At 38.8% G+C, this 22,364-nt stretch overlaps 1 protein-coding gene across 5 annotated transcripts in view; it reads right to left on the bottom strand.

Annotated features, from left to right (window-relative positions):
* Positions 1-22,364, bottom strand: part of CW7 — a 231,616-nt gene that overhangs the window by 23,566 nt on the left and 185,686 nt on the right. For all 5 annotated transcript variants that reach the window (XM_089799335.1, XM_089799334.1, XM_089799336.1 and 2 more), the window contains one exon: positions 21,653-21,707. In XM_089799335.1, the coding sequence (XP_089655461.1) occupies positions 21,653-21,707 (55 nt within the window). The remainder of the gene's footprint in view (positions 1-21,652; positions 21,708-22,364) is intronic.

Here is a 22,364-nt window from a genome sequence, read left to right as displayed (position 1 = left end):
GTTTACAAATTTCAATGTATATTAAAATTTTCCTATATATATATATAGCCGTCCCCATTTGCCGCCCCCCCCCCCCGTCCCCAAAATCGCCAAAAAAATTTGCCGTCCCAGAAACCCATCCTGCCGTCCCTCGCTATCTCTATACCAGAAACTCGAGGAAACATAGATATTTGTTTATCAATTTTCTTTCTTTCTCTATTATTATTATTATTATTTTAATCTTATTGTTTATTAAATTCTGATATTTATATGTAGTATTACTATCTTCTTGCATTATTATAATGTCTTCAATAGTTATTAAATAATTTATCCTATCAACACAATTATAATAATTATAATTATATTATATTATATTTATTTGATTCTATATTGAAACTTCATTAAATTGATCTCGGGAGTGGGGACATTACACAGATGCTATTAAACATACAACTTGGAAGGATGCCATGATGGAAGAATAACAATCCATTATGAAGAATGATGTTTGAGAAATTGTTCCAAGACCTAAAAAAAAATCCATTCTTTCTTCTAAGTGGATATTTAAAATCAAGCATGCTGCTAATAGTAGCATTGAAAAATATAAAGCCAAATTCATAGCCAAAGAATTCTCTCAAAAAGAGGGGAGTGATTATAAAGAAACCTTTGCTCCTGTTGCTAGATACACTTTTGTAAGAGTAGTCCTAACTATTGCAGCATCGAAGGGATGGAAAGTACATCAAATGGATGTAAAAATAGCATTTTTGAATGGAAAGATTACATAAAAGGTATATTTGGAGCAATCTAAAGGATTTGAAACTCATAACCCTACAATATTTGTTTGCAAGCTCAAGAAAGCTCTCTATGGGCTTAAACAGGCTCCAAGGGCATGGTATGAAAGAATTGATAAGTATCTCACCGACTTAAGATTCTCCAAGAATGAAGTTCATCCAAATCTATATTATAAAAAGGATAAAGATGATATGGTAATTTTGATACTGTATGTTGATGATTTACTAATAACAAGTGATGATCATCTCTTAGATCAATGCAAGAAAGATCTAATCAGAAAATTTGAGATGAAAGATTTAGGACTCCTTCATTACTTCCTAGGACTAGAAGTATGGCAGAATTCTGACAACATCATACTTAATCAAAGAAACTATGCATTAGACATCTTGAAGAGATTTGGAATGTGGAACTGTAGGCCTATGTCTTCTCCCATGGAGACTAATCTACATAAACATAAGGAAGCAGTGGTAGAATCACCTTCCATAGATTCTACTCTTTACAGACAGATGATTGGGTCCCTTATGTACTTGGTAAATACAAGACTTGATATTTGTTATGCTGTTAATGCATTAAGTCAATTTATGGGTGAGCCAAAGGAGATTCACCTAGTTGCAGTCAAACACATCATGAGATACTTACAAGGCACTCTTAACCTAAGGCTCAAGTATGAGAAAGTTGAATTGGACCTACATGGGTACAGAGACTAAGAATGAGCTGGAAGTATTACTGACAGGAAAAGCACTTCAAGATGTTGTTTCAGTTTAGGTTCAGCGATGATATCATGGATATGCAGAAAGCAATCTTCAGTAGCACAAAGTTCCACAGAAGCCGAATACATTGTAGTAGCAATGGCCTCTCGGGAAGCAGTTTGGCTTAGAAAGTTACTTGTGGGATTATTTGGTAAAGTCATGAATCCTACAATTATTCATTGCGATAATCAGAGTTCAATCAAGCTTTTTGTGAATCCATTTTTTCATGACAGATCCAAGCATATTGAAATTTCTTACTATTATGTAAGAGATATGGTAGATAGGAATACTGTGAAATTAGAATATATTTGCATTGCAAATTAGATAGTAGATATTCTTACCAAACCTCTCTCTCGAGTGAAGATAGATCATTTCAGGAAAAGACTTAGTATGGTTGAATTGTAATACATTTGTATTATTTAAATTATTATTAAAATAAATTTTATTGTCAGGCTATTGACTATTATGGGCTCCACCATTTGTATTCATTATTTAAGATGTGATGATCTCTTAGATAATGTATTGAATAGTAGAGAACTACTATCAGATCTAGATGAGTTCAAGATCACTTGTGACATAAACATTTCTATGCCTATGAGTCACAACTTGGATAAAGAAAGAATTTATTCTTCGGACTTTATCCTGTGTTCTAGTAGATTTTAACTCAAGATCATGTTGTGATATAGGATTCCCAATACCTATAAGTCACAACCTGGATAAATGAAGAATTTAATCACTCTTCAGATTTTATCCTTTATATTGTATGTTTTGAGATACTGTTATCACTAGTATCAGTGATAAGTCATATCACAAGTATAGTAATATGACATAGTATCATGCGTTCAAAGATACCACATGCTTAGAAGATTCAGATAGAAATAAAGTATCAATCAATGCTTATTCATCATAAATTGATGATGCTAGATATGTTATCTCTCAGTATGATTATCAAGATAAGAGGGAGTGTTAAATCTGTAACACTGATAACCATACTAGTCTGCCTGTGCATCGCACAAGCATTATATTGCATGAAATGCCTTATCTAGACATGATCGGCAGCTTCTTGAAATAACTATTGTTAAGTATTAACTTAACTAAACTTAGTTAAGTTTGTCTTCAAACCTTTGTCTTCTTTAAATCGCCGATTATGAGAATGCAAAGTGGGCTGACATAGGAAGGGTCATGTCCCTTAGAGTGGCTTGCCCTTTGGTTGATGTATTAATATAGGGTGTGGTTGAAGTTTAAGGATACACAAAATTACAGTGGTCTGCTTCTTGATCACTACTGCCCTAGACGAATGCTTGTAGAAAAGAAAACATTTTCAGAATTATATTTTTCAATTCAATCAAGTATGAACATTGGAGATCATAAGAGCAAGCATAAGGATAGAAGGTATAATCCAAATCTGATCTATAACAGAATTTGTAGTAACTTTACACAATGCAATGATTTTTATTAGAATGCTAGAATCATGTTTTAATAATTATCTTTGGCATTTGGTATTGATCATTGATCAAGCATCATACTATGAAATGAATCATATTTACACTTTCAAATATTTCTCTTTTCTTTTTGTGCACACACACACACACACAAACTGGTATGAACTACAAGGAAAAAAATTGCTTGAACCCACCAATTGAGTTCTCATACCTAAACCCATCCCGAATCTGAACTGATAGCTTAGCATTTTTGTTGATTCACTTAAATGGACAGCTAGCATCAATGACATGATGAGAGACAACTATCTCTTCCATTTGAGGGAGTGTGATAGTGTGATGACTTGGGATCCAAGGATTTGCATGATGGATGGAGTGCTTCTCAAGTTACTGCAGATTTATGCAGTTATATTAGAGAAGTGCAACAAATTGTTGGAACCATATTACTAAGATTGATATGGGATCTTGGTGTTCAAATTGGCATATAGGTGCATATAAAGTTTGGCTTGTTGGTATGGTGAGATATATCTATCTCCTCACTTTCAGCATGGAAGGTAGAATGGTTTGCAATACTTGCATTGGTTTGACTAATGCACCATTTCATTGGAGTGATCACGAGTTGCTTCACAACTCTAGGCAATATAATATTTATATTAGAGTGGCATATCATCGTGTTGGTAAACAGATTTGTTCTTTCAAATTATAACTCTTAAATGCCCCACTTGGAACAATATCTGATTACAAACAGTTGAAAAGCCACTTTTGGATAAATTGGCTTCTCTCTAAATTGGTAGGTACAGCTCCCTAAAATAGATTTGCAATGAATTATGTTTTCCTCCTAAACTAATTCGGGGGTATGTTCTTGACTTGAGAGCAGAAGAGATACTAACCAAGCTAGACCTAAATAGAATCTAACTCAGGCGAATAGAAATTTCTGAATACCAAAACAGGTTTATGCATTCACACATCTTATGAATTCATAAAGCTTAACCAAATAATAGCTAATACTGAACTAAGCTAATTTGAATCTGAACTGTGATTAATAAACGAAAGTGCTGAAAGGATTTCTCTTTCAATGAACAATAACAACACCTATCACATTCATTCGTTGCTTCAAAACAGGGGAAATGAAACTTTGTTCTTTCCTCATTTCGACCCAAACAAAAGAGAAAACATAAAACTAAATCTAACAGCAACTGGAACAGAAAATGATTGACATAAAATACCATTCAATTGTCTCCGCAACAAAAAGTACTTCACACCAAAAATTTGCCGACCTTTCATTAATCTTTCAATCTCATACATATACAATTTCGAGATGACCATTACAATGGAAGCTCAATCAGTTCATCTTCTCAAAAGTGACAAATGGCAAGGCACCAATTTGTCGTATTACAATAATTACATAATTAAAAAAAAAAAAGAGGAGGTAGAAAGTGAATCACTTCGACTTCTTCCCCTTTTTTGCTTTTGCTATATAGGCTTTGGCGGTAACTATGATCAGGATGAGCTCTTCATGCCTGGGCACGTAGATATTGGTATACCTCAAGAGCCATTTAGAATGCTCTCTAGCCAACTCCTTCACGACATTTAATTGACTTGGCAGTTCCTCTTTGGCCACGTGTATACATTTGCTAAGTGCCTGTAGTTCAGCAACCCTATCTTGACTATGGAAATTTGTATAAGACAAACTATCTAGAAATCTGGAAAAGTTCTCCTTCATGACATTGACTCCAATAAGTGCTTTTCCTTGGCCACTAGTTTGTGAGTCTGTATGTAATCCCCTCATAAGTTCAAATCCTCTGTCCTTTGTCTTCTTCACCTTATCCTTTGTTTCTCTGAGCCCTTTCTCTGCAGACTGGATCATCTCAATCTTAAACTGCATGCTTTGAAGCCACTCGAATAGAGGCTCATCTCCCTTTGGTAAGATTTTAGCTTCCACCGCTTCCTTGGCCTTCATTTGGATGAACATCTTCAAGAGGGAGATGCAATCATCACATTTCACAGTTTCTCCTACCAGAGTATTGCTGTTTGATATAATGTTATCTTTTTTTGTCTCCAACCTTAAGATAACGTTACCAATCTGCTCTACAATTGCAGCTCCTTCTGATTTGAGCTTCTCGATCCATTCTTTACCAATCTGGCCATAATGCTTATCTTCTTTGAGTTGAGAGATGAGGGCCTGAACTTCAGTAGCAGTAGGATTTTTAGTCACTGATACTCCAGAGATGGTTGCTAACGGAGTGACTAGCTGTCTAATGAACTTGTTTAATTCTTCTATCTCAGCCTTCATCTTAGTCTTAGACAACTTAAGACTCTCTAGTTGCCCTTCGATCACCTATTGGTTGACTTCCATAAGCCAACTTTGGTGTCATGTCTTGCTTCACCAAGATCCACAGAGTTTAGAGTAGAATCTCCAGCCGTCATGTCCTCAATTTGCCCTCCCTTGTTGGGCTTGGCAATCTCCATTGTTAAGTGACCTGTCTCTGGATCTCGCCCAAGTATAGACAAGGTCTTCTACTTCTTAACTCTTGTCAATACAAAGCCAGAGCGGATAGCAAGAGATATAGTATCTTTAGCAAAAGTGCTCTCATCTTTCCTTTTCCTTTTTCTCTCCAGAGTATCCTACAACCAGGAGTCAATACCTATCACCTTGGAGGTTGTCTCGAGTGATTCTATGCTGAACAGCTTCCTTTTAGCTGGGGTAACTGTCGTAGCAATCGAAGAGAAAGGATTCTTTGGATCTTGGGAGATGACCCTAGAGGAACTTTGACCTTTATCCACTTCTGGAGTCTTCTTCATAGCTTCATCAGACTCAGTAGACTCACTACTGCTACTCTTTCCATCTCCTAAGTCTACTATTTGTATTGAAGACCCACTTGGTTGCAGAAGTGTAGCACTTGCTAGTGGAATAGGGCTATGATGAGGAGAGGGAACTGGAGTAGTGTGGAGAGACGAAATTGAAGAAATATGAGGTGATGGAATTGGGGTGACATGGGCGGATGGAATTGAGGCGGCCGTGCTATCCTTTGGTTCCTCCATCTTCTTTTCCTCAGCACCAGTCTGGGTTCCAATGCCTGGGAGGGAACCATCATGACAGGTCTTGGCTATGGGGACATTCTTGGCTGGAGGTTGATCCCCTCCACCTAAAGGTTGAGCTGGCCCTTGAGTGGAAGCTATGGTCACACCTGGTGTAGCACTCTGAGATGAAGTAGGCATTGCAACTGCTGGAGAAGCTTGAGTGGCTGCACCTTTACTCCACCTCCTCTTGGTTGTCCATTCAACCCATTTTCCCGTTCTCTTGATGATCCTGGCCATCATGATATCAAAACTTTCCTCAACATCTACATACGGCTCAGAACTCATAGGAATTCCCCTTAACTTGGTTAGATATGTATTGCTATACATATTCTGGCCATCATCCTCCAAGCCTTCTACATCAAAATTGTTATTGTATGTTTTGATTTTCTATACTGTGAGTCGAGCAAAAGCACGATCTCTACCTTCAAGCTCATCTCTACAATCTACCCAATAATCTTCGATAGTAGTAACATGCTTGATTACACTACCAATTTGCAACACCTCTCTTGCATATCCATTTGGATCGAACATAGGTCTTACGACCTCATATGCTTCTAATTGGTACTTAGCTTCGAACGCTTTAAGCATATCTTTAGTGTCAGAGTGAGACTCGCAACTGTAAGCCCCAACCTTCATAAGAATGCATACCCTTTCTTCTTCAGGCTTGCACTCAACATGTTCACTTGGATCGCCTGCCTCACGATCTCTATTAGCACGATCATATCGCTCGGATACCTGGGCAGCTTCAAAGGAAATCTGTCGAAAGCTGCAAGATGTAAATACGAAAAGGATGAGAACTGAATAAAATAACTACCAAATTGACTGATGGCCGCCATTGCCTTTGGGCTGAACCTCCTCTCTGGGCATCCTTGGAGTTCCCTGCAAATTCTCATTGTAAATGCGTCATTAACTCTGACATATTCTGCATAGCTATTCTGTAATTGCAAGCATGGATGAAATTCATAGCTTTTCACATCATCAGGGAAGTTCTCTATTCTGGGAAGGCCTGGCCACAATTGTAGAGAAGCTAACATATAAATCAAGAAAGAAGACATGTAAAAGGTATTGTAAAACTTTGTGGCCCTGAGGGCTCTGGACAGATGCTCACTTACCTCATAGGCCCAATCAACATAATGTGTATCTGAACAGATGATTTGTACCAGAAAGAAATACTGTTCAACAAAATTAAGTGCTTCTACCTCACCTTTCAATCTATGTAAGAGAACCAAAATGTCTACGATCATGGGCTTTAGATGAGTGTCGAATAGTCTTAGGAACCTTACTCTTAGCACCCCACGGCTTTTGGAACTAGGACCTCATAATTTCTTTTCTCCACACCATTTTCTTCAAGGAGAACTCTGACATGGCTCCTCCTACTATAAACTCAGTAAACTCTTCTCGCTCTGGAACCTGGAGGCAATTTATTACAATTTGCCTATCAATGGAGATTAGAACTATATGATCAGGTAGCAGAATTTGTTTGGTATCCGGGTTGTAGTGATTTATACATTCAACAATCAACTCAGGAGCTTGAACCGCCACCGGAAATCCAGCTACCTCCACTAGCCCACTTCCTCGAAGCTTCTCGGTTATAGGGTGAATTGGCTCCAACCTCAGCCTCCTTTGAAAATCTTGCATGTCAAAGAAACAGAGCGAGGTGTCTGTGAAACTCTGCAATGTGGATTTGATGCCGTTAAGTCCGTCAAACCCAGCAATGGTTGCCATTTTATCTGAGGTAGAAATGAATTGAAACCTTGAAATTGAAAGCAGCGTAGAGAGTAGAATTTGCAAATATAAGAGCTTTGAAAATATTGTATAATTCAATAGCATAACAGTTCAATAAAAAGCAATAATTTGAAAAATTGTTATGTTTCTCTCTATATAGAAATCCTAATTCACCCGTTAATCTTCAAGATCCATGCCACATGAGTGAATTAAAGAATAAATCCGTTGGATTAAAAAATGTGAGAGTTTCTAACAGACTTTTCCATGTCTTTTCACTGTTCCCATTGGCCCAATGGGAACTTTCCTTTATTACACACTTACCTTCCCCTTTTTTTACCTAGTTCCAGAGAATTAAGAATGGAGTGCTCCATGAAGAAATATCCGCTCAACAAGATTCTGCCCACTACACTTCTCCAACCTTGATTAGCTTGTTCTCATTGTCATCTTAAGGTGTCTTACGTGCAATTTGTGTACCCAATTTGCTTGCAAAGTCGATTTCTTCATGAATGCAGAAAATCACCTTCACGAGTCGAAAACCCACCGAGGAGAAGGTGCTCTTCAATTTTCTGCTAGAGCTCTGTTTACCCTCTTACTCTTGGGTTAGCCTTTTCTCTGAGTTTGGAAAATCACAAAAGGATTGCGAGAATCAAAAGAGGGCCCACTTCTTCGTTCTTTCCTTTTATGAATGCCTTTAGTGGAAAATTAACTTCATGGGTCGAAAGCCCACCGTGGAGAAGTCATTTTAGAGTTTTCCGCTTAATGTGATTCTAAGCACCATGATGAATTTCGGATGTTGTCCAAGGCAAAATACTGTGAGGAAAGTGAGGCTTATCCATAGAACAACTCATTCTCTTCTTGTTTTAATCTGCAAATCACATTTATTAACTTCTGCGGAAAATCACCTTCACGGGTCGAAAACCCACCGAGGAGAAGGCAATGTTTAATTCTCCACAAGCTTCATTTTTCTTTATGTGTAAATCATGATAAGCCGCGAACAACTCCATCCTCGAAAATAACTTTGTGAAAATGTTAATGAAACACAAGAATCTCCATCGAATTAGGTATTAAGCTACCCATATGACATCAAGGAGAAACCCACCTGGCCATGAAATGCGAGAGAGGGGAAAGGTGAGGAATCCGATGGAGAATCTTTTCATCTAAGGAGGAGAGACTAGACTTAGACATGCCTAGACCAAACTAAGACACAAACTCTTTTCCACTTTGCAAAATGGATGTAGGATGAAAAGTGGGGCAACACATCGTTATGGCAATTTCTTTTTGAGGACAACTTCGGACCCTAGCTTTTACTCTTAGTTTCATTTTGGCTCAATCAATGGTTTCTAGAATATGTTGGCATTGTGTTGGCCCATTTTTGAGTCACCCCCTTTTTATTTCAAGCTTTCCCCCTTGTTGCCTAAAGCAAGTTGTTATTACCAAACCCTTGTCAAAAATAAGTCAGGTCCTAAATTGGGCTTTGGTCTAGGTCATTGCTCATCGGGTTTCCTTTTCCCCCTTTATGCGGGTTTGCGGGATTTCAGCACAACAATTCCTCCTCCACTTGCCTTGTGCGGGAATCACTTAAGTTTGTGCAGGAATCATTTAAGTCAGGTTTGCACGGGAAGTAGTTGCTTGGAACATGCGGTCTTCCCTTAGAAAAGTCTTAAGCCCTTTCCCCGCCCCCCCCCCCCAAATGAAAGGAAAAGTTTCTAAGTCCTTTGTTCATGCTTCAAGTATGCTGAGTTCAGAGTTTCTCCCATCCCACTACTTTTCCGCCCAGAGAAGGGATTCCAGTTCAACCCTACATAATAGCTATAAATCTGGCCCAATGGAGGAGAAGTATGTTCAAAGTAAGAAGAATATCCCAACTGAGTTTCTATTGAAGTATGTCTTCAGGGAGAACCCCTTTTCAAAGATTCCGGCAATAAGAGAAAGTAAGTAAAAACTATGACTTGCAGAAAAGTAGTGAAGGTGCTTCTCCATCACACCAAAGCAAAGTGTTTGCATGCGAAAGTCAGATTTTTGAGTATAACAGGCCTTGCCATTTTCCTTAGCCACTAATTGAAGCCAGAAAACTAGAAGTTTTTGCTCCTTTCACTTAAAATGGCAGATTTAAAGATCTGATTTATAAAGAAGAGGTCATGTAGATAAGATGTGTCTGACTTCACTTCTTCCTGTTCAACCCCAGCATTTAATTCAAATTTGATCGTTAAACTCACAAGGATCCTCCAAATTTAATGAAAATTACCTCACTCCTGCGGCGTGGGAAACTCCAGCTAATGACCATAAAGGCAAATCTATAAAGCAATGTAACCCGTGTGCACGCACACAAGTCAAAAACCTGAAGCACTCAGTGTGGGTGTGTCACGCATCCGAGTACCCTCGCTGGCCAAAAATGCGCTGCCGCACTGGTCGAGCACCCGAGTGGTTCGCGGGTGCTCAGGTGCATCACAGATGCTCGAGTGTGGGGGCGCTCCCAGGGTGCTTGCAGGCTGCTTCCAAGGTGCGGCCAGCTGAATGGCCCAAATAATTATTTTTTAAAAAAATTCTTTTCTTTTTTAATTTGTTTTTTATGCATGCTTAGAGAGCACTTGAGATGATTCCATTCTCATTATTGACATTTTGTCATTTCGTTGATTGTACTCACTTTGATACATTATTTCATTTCAATGTTTCATGCTACTCAGCTCAATGTCATCATGAGTATCTTTTTGATATATCATATATGATATTCATATTTGAACAATGAATTTTGAATCTTGCATCTTGAACTAAGTTAATTTGTTAAATGGTCATTGGTAACAGTTATAAAATTTCAAGTTTCAAGTTTGAACTTATGGTTTGTGAATCACATTTCAATTTTCTCTATTCAACTATATTTGGTATGTTATATAATACATTGAAGTATCATTTCATAATTAGCATTTTCAGTCATATATACTATATATTATGCAACCACAATGTTACCCTAACACAAGGGTGCGATGGTGCGGGGGGACGTCAGGACGAGTTTTGGGTGTGGGGAAAAAATGGCCTCAATTTGGGGACGATGGGGGGACGACGAGGGTGTTGAAGGGGGCGGGGGAGGGGTGGGAAGGAGGGGAAGGCACAGTGTTACCCCGGCGCGAGGGTGCGGCAGTGCGCGGGGGATGTCGGGACTAGTTTTGGGTGCGGGAAAAAAAAGGCCTCAATTTGGGGATGGTGGGGGGACGGCAGGGGTGCCAAGGTGGGCCAGAGGGAGGGGGAGGTGATTACATAATATATAATATATATGACTGAAAATGCTAATTATGAAATTATACTTCAATATATTATATAACATACCAAATATAGTTGAATAGAGAAAATTGAAATGTGATTCACACATCATAAGTTCAAACTTGAAACTTGAAACTTAACAATACCATTACTGTTACCAATGACCATTTAACAAATTAACTTAGTTCAAGATGAGAGATTCAAAATTCATTGTTCAAATATGAATATCATATATGATATATCATAAAGATGCTCATGATGACAATGAGCTGAGTAGCATGAAACAGTGAAATGAAATAATGTACCGTAGCCATATCAAAGTGAGTACAATCAACAAAATGACAAAATGTCAATAATGATAATGGAATCATCCAAAGTGCTCTCTAAGCATGCATAAAAAACAAATTTAAAAAAAATAGAAAAAATATTTCTTTTAAAACTATTTGGGCCATTCAGCCAGCTGCACCCCACGAGCACCTGGGAGCACCTTGGAAGCACCCCACAAGCACCCTGGGAGCACCCCCGCACCTGAGCACCTGTAAGGCACCCGAGGACCTGTGAACCACTCGGGTGCTTGACCGGTGCGACCGAGGTGCGGCGGCACATTTTCTACCAACGGGGGTACTCGGGTGCATGGGGCACCAGTGCGTGCACTCGGTGCTTCAAGTTTTTGACCTAGGTGCCTGCACCCGGGTTACATTATGCAACCACCTCCCCCTCGTTCCCCCCCCTCCCCCCTTCGACACCCCCACCGCTGCACCCCCGTCGTCCCCCACTGTTCCCAAATTGAGGCTATTTTTTTCCCGCACCCGAAACTTGTCCCAACGTCCCCCCGCATCGCCGCAACCCCGCACCAATGTAACACTGCTATAAATTAAGATTTTGCATGCATTTTCCCATCATCTCTCGCAATGGCCATTTTCCATTTCCACAGATAAGCTAAGTGCTCTAGTGTTTATAAAATCTTCGCCATGTTTGCTAAGTTAATTGGGTACGACAGTTTAAACGGAATTGATTGCACTCTAAAAAGTCTAAGCGATACCCAATTGTGATTTTATGACCTTGGTGACTTACATAGAACATTGTAGGCAGATCCCATACATCTAGTCTCGAGGAAGTTGAAGGAAAGTGGCCTAGTTGAAGTGGTGTGTTTCACTGTGATGATACATGCCCCAAAGTTGATCCTTGAATGCATTTCGCATTACGACTCAAATACCCACCAGATCAAGATGTTAGACAATGAAGTGCTCCTTTCCCTCCACCGAGATGTGCTACAGAATTGTTTCCGGTTGCTAGCAAGGGAAGTGTATAATGATATGAACTTCTAGAATTTGGCCTCCATGCATGATGAGAAGAAATCAGCGAGGAGAGGCGACATGATGGCTACATTGTTTTAGACCTCTCGGAGCTATAAAACTAAAGTGCCCAATACCCTCTACAATTTGTTGATATTCTTGTCCTACTGCATAGGCTGAAGTGAAACAAGGATGCACTTAATTTTGCAGAGCACTATTTCTACCTAGAACAAGCGATGTGTGCCAAGGGAAGGCATGTGCATTGGGCGTAGATTATAATTGATAATCTTATGGGTTGGCTTGAGACCACCAAAGTTCAAAAGCAATTTTATATGTCTTCTTATTTGATTGACGGCCTTGCTACCATCCAATTGTGGCCCAAGTTGCCGCATGTTGAGGAGTTTGACGAGGACATTCAAGTTTATGATTTGTATCTTTGCCTGTAGCTACATTGGAGCTATGCAGAGTTTATGAGGGTTAATGATGCCTTTACCATGAGGATTTGTCGAATGTTGCAAGGGTGTCTAGAACAACTTCTCTCTTGAAGCAATAGCTGTCGTAACCCAGTTCAGAAGCTATTTCATTCAATTCTCCTCATTTTCATATATAAGGATTTCAAGATTTGATGGCTTCCCATGGAAGCTTCCTAGGTATATGGATGACTGGATTGTTCTGGTTGAGATTTGTCGGCAAATTTTGGACGTAAACGACCTGTGCTCGAATGCTAAGAAGGTGGCCATTCCTTTGCCGATCACAATGAACGTATTCTTGTGCCTCTCGTTCTAATGCTAGAAACATGTCAAAGGCTTTTGAGGAGAAGTACAAGCTAGAGCCATATGAAGTAATCAAATTGAAATTCGACCTTATTGACTATTGAGCTAACTGCACAGACAAGCTCAAGAGCAAAGGAAGATTTTTCTCCAAAGTGATAGTGGAGCAAGTAAAATTGTATAATGTCGGTATAGATGTTGAGGAAGTTGAGGATGATCGTCAACACATGTAGTCCTCTACACACTTGAGGTAAATTAAAATGCCCATAGCCAGAGCCATATGAAGTAATCAGATTGAAATTCGACCCTGTTGACTATTGAGCTAATTGCACAAACAAGCTCGAGAGCAGAGAAAGATTTTTCTCCAAAATGATAGTGGAGCAAGTAAAATTGTACAATGTCGGTATAGATGTTGAGGGAGCTAAGGATGATCGTCAACACATGCAGTCCTCCACATACTTGAGGTAAATTAAAATACCCATTGTTTCAACCCCCCCTTGGTTTGACCATTGACACTCTGAAACAACTAACTAATCGGGTGATCAATAGACCTGACAAGTGGGTGGGGTGGACGAAGGTTCAGACAAAAAGGACTTGTGGTTTGTCATCAAGATCTCAGCTAATGTAGACGTTCGTCGCGACCTCCACCAACAGAGTCACAGCTAAAGCAACCACATCTATGGGACCTTACTAGACTGTTGGAGAAGGTGGAGGAGACCAACCTCTGGAGAAAAATGTTCGCATCACCCCTACTTACGGGGTAGGGTCAATCCCGGTTATAGGCTCAATAAAGGAACCTGAGAAAGTTAAGGAGAAGGAGAAAGGGACAGAGTCTGAAGGTGCTAAGGACAAGGATGCACTTGTCCAGGTAATTAACGTGGAGCCTAGCAGGACGATGGACATGATAGGAGGGCCACTAACATAGGACACACCTCAAGCACTGGACACCCAAGGTAACATTCTCGCGATCGCTTCTTCCACTAAAACAATTGTTTTCCCTTCTTTTGCAAGGAAAACTAGCACTCCTATTGCAAGGAAGCTTTTTGATGCCACAACACTCCAGTCCTCACTTAATGTGCTCACCTTAGAATCTTGGCTGGAGCAAATGCTAGAAAGAAATCGGAAAAGAACAGAGGAAGAAGCACCTCCGAGGACTTGATCACCCAAGTTGTGAAGCAAACACCAGCTACCAAGAAGGCGAAGAAATCTCCCACATTGGCAGCCTTGGGTAAGGATGTTAACACAAGAAAAACCATTATGGAGGTTGCCCAAGCCCAGAAAAATGGAAACTTGGTTGATCTTTGCCCAACGGGTTTAATATTCAGCAGTACAACATGGGGCTACCGAGACATGATACAAAGTGCACGATGTGGATTTATTTAATCACGAAGTAGATGAAGAGCTGTAGGACCTCAAGATATCGAAGGCTTAGCTCAAGACCCCAAACAAGGAATTATCCGAGTGCCTTAGGCAATTGTTCGCCCCACTCTCCAGCCAGGCAAGAGAATCATTAGATGCAAGGCCTTTTGACCCATTTGTAGAAGAAAACAAGGCCCTACTTGCTAAATTGCAGGAAGAAAGGCACTTCGGTCAAATTGGGTGTGGGTGGCTGGAAGATATGAAGGTAAGGAGTTTGCTCTTATTTGAAAAGTTGGCTGCCCTTTTTATAAGGGTCCAAAAGTTAAAAGAGATCATGTACAACAATCTTGATTCTCTCAAGACAGATATAGAGAAGTATAAGGATTCCATATCTATCCTCTACGAAGTCATGAATATGAAGGTAGAATGCAACCAGTTTGGGCATTCTGAAGAATGGGGATGAGCCCCTATCCCATTGGATGAGGTCTCTCAAATTCAAGAGAAAAAGTATGGTAAAAGCTAAGAAGCAGATGAAAAAATGTATATGAATCAGTAAACAAGGAGAAACAATTTGTCTATCTCCAAGAGTTGTACACATAGTCTCATGTGAGCAAAAGTGGCGAAGTAGTTGATGTCAAGCACATGAAGACTGCCTACTAGGACTTCATTGATGGACTAGTGTGCCCTGATAAATTTCAAACTTCCAATCTCCACACTTTAAATGCCATAGATGGAATGCTAATGAAGGTGTCAAAAAAACTGCAAACCCAGGTCGACACCGTAGAAGGATCGGCAGCAGATCATGACTTCTAGATGGTTCGATCATGAATCATTAAAGAAGGAGAAGCAATCTTTGTCTATCTCCAGGAGTTGCACATGGAGTCTCATGTCAAAAAAAGTGGCGAAGTAGTTGATGTCAAGCACATGAAGACTAATTAGGGGTGATGCTAATGAGTAAATCCACTGCAAGGCCTCACTGATCTAGAGTGACTGGTGGTGGAGGTGCAGGACGGCCGCTTCACCCCCCGCATTGTAGACGAGGGAGAGAAGAAATTAGTGATGAGCTGAACTAGGGCCTCTCTTTGGGGAATAAGAGTTTTAGAGTTTGATTGCGAAACTAGATAGTCTCCTCGAGATAAAGCGCCAAGCACCTCTAATCCATATAGCTGAAGAAAGCCGTGAGGGATCTGCACTCTCTGAACAAGTAGTAAAATCTCCCTCTGATCTCGTAGTAGGTGGGGTAGCGAAAAATGAAATGGGTCTCTGTCTAAGTCATAGCTAGGGTACACATACGACATCTCCAATACTCTGTCAATGTGTTGATCAGTCTAGATTCGAAGCCATTGGGTGCCAACTTTGGGGAACTTGAGAGAGATACGTAAGGCATGGTACGAACACTGAGACAAGTAGCTAGGGTGCACAATAATATCATCTTGAATATCCAAGAAGTGCTCAACATAAAAGGCCATCTTCGAACATAACCCTCCAGTAGGGTTAGTCCACTCGTGTTGATATATTGTCTATATATGTCAAGGCTTGACATGTTTGTTCAGCTCCTGCCATGAAGGGAGGAGATGAGTGCGAGCATCAAGCAAGAATTGAAAGGGGGAAGGTGGTCAATATTGTTACCAATTGAGCTCAACAAGGAAGTGGCCTACGCATGCTAAACAATGGGCTCTAGAGGCAGGATCAGAGTCCACAATTGCTACAGAGGAATGGTAAGCTAAGTAAGAGTATCTATGTTGATCATCCCCGAAATCCACAAAGGCATGAAGGTGAAGAAACTAGACTAGGTCAAAAATGGCAGCCAACCTGAAGGGATGAGCCCTAAACTCGACTAGAATAATGTTGTAGGGGGGTGAACCAATGACATCTGATATTGCGTCAGACTAGCAAGGTCCAGACATGCTCAATGGAGGCTAAATCAAAGTCGAGAAGAGAAGTCCCCCAGACCATAGAACCATCGATCTAACCAATAGTCGAGGAGGGAAAGCTTGGACAAAGTGTCTTGGAAGTAATGCCTAAAGCACTATCTCTTGAGCATAGCAAAGGAGCTCATCCCCTTGCTAACTCTGGACTGGATGGTGGGTCTCAAAGTAAAGCAAGGTCCAAAGAACTTGACCCTGAGGTACACCTAAGAAGAGGTAATCTCAAGAGCTCCTGACCTTGGAAGAAAAAGTGCAAATGCAAGGTCTTCACATAGTTGAAGACCATAACCCAAGTCTTGCCTAAGTCCACGGTAAATTGTTGAAGATCACAAAAGTAAGCCAAGCCATCAAGAAGCCTCTAAAGACTTTTCAAAGAAGAGGCCATAAGGATCACATCATCTGCAGATAGGAGAATGGAAATTAGGACCTGATGTAAACAACAACCATCATCGGGAGTGAAGAGTCTCTAAGAAAGGCCTCAAGCTCATCAATATTTATGCCAAACAAGGTGGGGGAAAGAGAGTAGCTCTGCTTCACCCCAATAGTACTTTGTATAGAAGCAGAGAAACCCTTAGGAGTCCAGAATCTGCCTATCACACTCTCGTACAATCTCATAACAGTCGTTAATAAGATCTTTGAAATCTTGATGTCTCTAAGTCTTTGAAAGAGGGCCACTCGTGGGACAATATCAAATGCCTTACGGAAGTCTATAAAGCAGCAATAGACTTTCATTGAGTGGTATCGAGCCTCCTCAATGAGAGTCGACGAGGTCAAAATATGGTCCATGGACTGGTAATCACCCCAAAAAACAACTTGACATCTGACTCTACAAGCTCTCTAGAAAGAATAGCGTTCAGCGTTGTGGCATAGAGTTTGGCGAAGGTGTGTCCAATAATGATAGTCCTATAGTTACCAGGGTCCAAAGCCGACCCGGTCTTGTGAATCAGATAAATCACATACCTCGACCAAGAACCAAAAAAATCAATGCAGATCACTTAATTAAGTGTAAGGTAGTATCACGATTACATAACAAAGCTATTCCAAAACACTTAATTAAGTGTAAATTAGTAGTATCACTAAAAGATGCGACCTAGGAAGGAATTTGTAATGTCCCCATTTTTTCAGGCTCTTGGGATTAGCCTATCATGTGACCCTCGTAGGCTAATAAGGATGGACAGAGGATCTCTTTCAGTGGGCATCTATTTCAGGATTCAGTATCCTATGGTTTGGCTTTCGTTTGGCGTCATTCAGACTTCATTTGCTATAGTTTTGCCATGTTTACTATTTATAGTAAGTCTGATATTGATCGAGAAGGACCCTTTCTATTTTTGGAATGTGCATTCTATCACATAGGGAAATAATAGGTGTGACTCCTATTTCAAACGACATATTAAAAGGATAAGTATTTTGGGAGTTATTATTATTTTGGTGACCAAATTATTATTAAATCATTAAACGGCTTATTATAAAGTTATAATTTAACTTTATAATTTCACTTGAGGGTTGAGTCATCATGGGAAGGGGCCATTTATTTAATTAATTCATGGAAGCCTAAGCCAAGGTATTAATTTAAAGTATTGGAGTAAATGAATTATTAAAAAGAAAAGTATATATTTTTATCCCACATTGGTAAGAATTGTGTTTGAGCTCTCACAAGAAAGAATAAAAAGGGACTTGAGAGCTCATTCTAAGATATCCATTGTTCATTTGATGAAAATTTATTAAGTTTCTTGGCTATGAGAAATGGCTAGGGTTTGAGGATTGATTCCTCTCTTGGCAATTTGAATCATCACTAATTGATGATGAATTTTGCAAACTGAATTCTCAAAATACTATTCTGATTCTGTGGATGCAGGTTTGGTGCTGTTGTATACCAAATTTGAAAAGAACTATTAAATTGCTTGCCTCTTCATTGGGGACTCAAGGCGCCACCAAGCTACAGGTTCCTTTGGATATTTCATGCATTTTTCATATCATTTAGATGCATATTAGAAGGTATGGCTGTAGGTGAAAGTTTGTATCAGATTTAAGCATTATTCTTGTGGGTGGAAGCCAAGAGTCTTGGCATCTTTTCATTGTCATCATTATAGGAAAGATAGCACTACAAATTAAGTGTCATCCTTTGGGAGTTATATATTATTGTAATGATCATTTGAATATTGTATTAGGATGTATGCCAATTGTATGACAAAAAGTCACTTGGCTGTAGGTGGTTAGTTTGATGTTAGAATTCATTATTATGTGTAGAAAGGCTATAAAGGACTTGCATAAGCATCCTAGGTGTTTGATAGAATCATTTAGAAGTGAACTTCAAAGCAATACTTGCAATCACAAGTGCTGTTATAAGTTATTAGAGCAAACTGAAATTTATATCAGTCATATGACCCTTGTATGCAAAGTGTTTGATGAAATTCCTAGAGCCTTTATCAGCATTTTGAGATCAGATTTGAGCAGGGTCATTACAGAATTGAAATCTTTGAACACCCCAATTTGAAATTTCTTAAGATCAAGCAATCAAATGACAAGTGTAATAAACCTGTGAAATGGGGCCACTTCACCTGGACAACAATGTCGGCTGCCAACTATGCACTCTTGTCCTTTAGCAGAAAAACCAGATTTTGTTTTCTAGCAACAACCAATCAAATTTTTTTGTAGTGACAGGGATCAGATTTTGTTTTGTACACAAACAACCTCTTGAAGCTTCTTGAAGAAAATCAGATTTTGTTTTGTTTTGTGTCTTCTACTGACTTCTTGGAGGGGGCAAACCAGATTTTCCTTGTCCTCTACTGACAAATTGCCCTGGGGTTTCACTTAGAAGTCAGTTCTGTAAACTGCTCCAAGGAAGTTTAAATAGAGGACTCTGTGTTTTTTGGGCATGCTGAAAATGTTGGTTTGCCTCTGTGCACAATTTGGGTTTTGGGACAGAACCCCCCAAGAGATCACCTTTGTTGCTGTGTGTTGTTGTTCAAGCTCTACAAGGTCTTGGGATGAAACCCTTAATCTTCTACTGTGTGTTACTGTTCAAACTCTATCGAGTTCTGCCTAATCTGTAAGTTTAAATTGCTGTTGTGAAGAAATTATCTACCAGTTTCAATAATAAATATATTCCTGAATTTGCAGTTACTGGGTAAAACTTGTTATTTGATGCTCTAAATCTATGTGAGCGTTATTGAATATTTCTTTTCCTGGATCAATATTGTGTAATCAGTCTTTTCGTTTGGGCTTTACTTAGTTCAGAAAAAAAGGTTTAACTTTAGATCATACAAACCTTAAGGTCTTTACATATAAAATTCAAAGAGAGACTCCAAGGGAGGCATAGGAAGACTCATTTGTGTACCTTCAAAACAACAGTTAATTCTTTGACTATGTATTCATTTATGTTTTTATCTTGAGTACCGCAAGTCCCTCTACAATGCTATGTCAGATTAAAATATAAGTTTAGAGAAACGTAGAAACAGAAAACCACCATATTAGTTCACCAGCACAGCAAAATTTTGAAATGTGGTTTTGGTTCATTAGTACAAACACATGTCAAAATTAAATTGTATTATATTATATACATTCACACACATATGTATGCAGCCTAGAAGAATGAATTAAGATTAGAATGTCTCATAGGATCATAAAAACAACATAAACATGCAATCATAGCATCATATCAAGTTTCAACATCAAGATATTAAAATAATAATATTGAGCTCATGCATCAATGTTTTGACTTTCAAGAATTGGAACTTTATACTAAGTTTCAATCATCTAATGGATTATCTAAATCTTCTTCTTCTTCTTCTTCTTCTTCATTAAAGGTATTAGTTGAATCAAATATAGTAGCAATGCCAATGGTTACAGCTGCACCACTAACATTCTTGTTTTCCAAGCATAGTTACACCACCTTGGGGGATGGAAGGACAAGGAGCTTTAATTTTGGGACAGTGGGGGGACAGTGCCAGGGGACAGGAGGGGGGTGTATATATATACATATGGTACTTAAAATAATAGTTCTGAAAAGATGTATTGCAATATAAGATATAAAGATGTAAAAGAGTAAATGCTTAAACATTGCATTGCATTGGTACTCGAACATTGAACATAAATAATCGAAATAGCAAATAGTCAACACCAAGACGTCCCCCATCCTTGGTGGGGGTGACAGAATCTAGTGGCACCATTGGGGACAGGGGGACGGAGTCCCCAAGTCACCGATGCGTCCAAGTCTCCGAGACACAGCATAAAGGGGGAGGGGGCGCGTCCCCATGTTACTATGTTTCCAAGTCCTAAAATCCTTAATACTTTTTCACTATACAAAGATCTTGCTTTTTGGTAATTAACATCCTACTTGAAAATTATTTAAAATGTAGCCTGAAACTCCCTCCACCTATTGAAGATATTGTTTAATGTTTAAAATAGAGCTTATTACTATAGAGTGCTTGCAATTAATCAGACAGAGGTCATTATCAGAAATTGTATATAAAAATTTGACTGGAAGAAATCTTCAAGGCTAGTTTAATTTGATGTAATAATTATCTCAACATAAGCAAAGTTTGTTTTGTAATGTTAAAGATCTTATTCAAATTCTGTAATATAATTGTTTCCCGCACTAAATTATAAAATGGTTCTCAGTGGAAATGTTCCTGGCTTGCACTCGATCTGCTTGGCTCTTCCCTAGTTTGACCCACAAGCGAATTGGAACCGAACCAAGAATCGGTTTGAAACCAACCCTGGTCTGAACATAAAACAGCCAAACCCGGTAACCAAGGTTTGCACTTAAAATATTAACTATTATCCATGGGTTAAGCTTAATTGGCCAAGATATAGGATTCTTATCATGAAGAATCAAGTTCAAATCCCTGTAGGGGCAACTGATGTGGAATTTTATGTTGTGACTGAAGTGGATTTGGTTTCTAAATAATGTAGATTTCCAAGTAATGACTCTTCTATATGTGATTTTTATTTTATTTATCTCTACTAAATACTAGCTAGAGCTTATATTAGGCTCACGTTGTTCCTATGAGCACAATATTTGTAAACGATATTCAATATATTAAAAACAAAGCAATTAAAAAAAAATTGATTATCCCCAGCAAGGAGGTTTTTAACATTGACCCAAAGTACATACAGAATATTTTATTCACAGTATTAATCTCCTTGGATATATACAGCAAACCTTAATGGTAGAAAGAAAGTCAACTAAAGTTTTCAGTCCTAAAGAAACAGCAATAAAATGTTAATAAAAGAAACAGAAATATACATACAACACGTTACACAACTTCAAGCAAAACTTACATTCATAAGCTTCACGAACCATCTTATAGCTGACAAATCCTGAAAACAAGGACACCTGCAACGTCAAATGCACAAGACAATTAATAGAAAACAAAGAGAATACAATGTGCAAACAAAAATAATTTGATAATATCAGTCTAAATAGTAATGTTCCAAGATAGTTTGTCTTTTATTTCTATAATCTAATAAGGACTTCCTAGTTGAACATTAGAAAGGCATTTGCAAACAAGATATCAACTCATGGAAATGCAAAGACATTTTTCATCTATTTTTTTCTTTTATTTTCCTTCAGAGTTTCAATGTTTGTTATGCACAAAAATGCTTTAGGCACATTTAAACCAATCTCCCAAGACCAAGAAAAAAGAAAAAAGGGCAAGATGGCGAACATTCGGTGCACTATCTCAACCCAAGTGGAAGTTTTCATAACAAAGAGGCTTGTGTAATAATATATGGACAGATACAAGCCCAGAAACATTTAGTGGTAGAATACATCAAAATGGTATAGATGTACCTACCCAGATTGAATACATAAGCATGAAATTCCACAATCCTGCAAGAATAAGTTCAGAGCACAGCCATCAACAAAATTATCATAGATATAAGTCTCTTTGACTTCAACACCATCATCTAGTTAGAAGTCATGCAAAAGTGGCAGTTGCAACCAACTTTGTCATATTTGACCGTCCTTCCTAGTAAATCAGTCCTTCAACAA

This window comes from Cupressus sempervirens, chromosome 9, assembly GCF_028749045.1.
Source record: "Cupressus sempervirens isolate cs-2001-9-10 chromosome 9, ASM2874904v1, whole genome shotgun sequence".
Taxonomy (NCBI): domain Eukaryota; kingdom Viridiplantae; phylum Streptophyta; class Pinopsida; order Cupressales; family Cupressaceae; genus Cupressus; species Cupressus sempervirens.
This window is presented reverse-complemented; position numbering and strand designations above follow the sequence as displayed.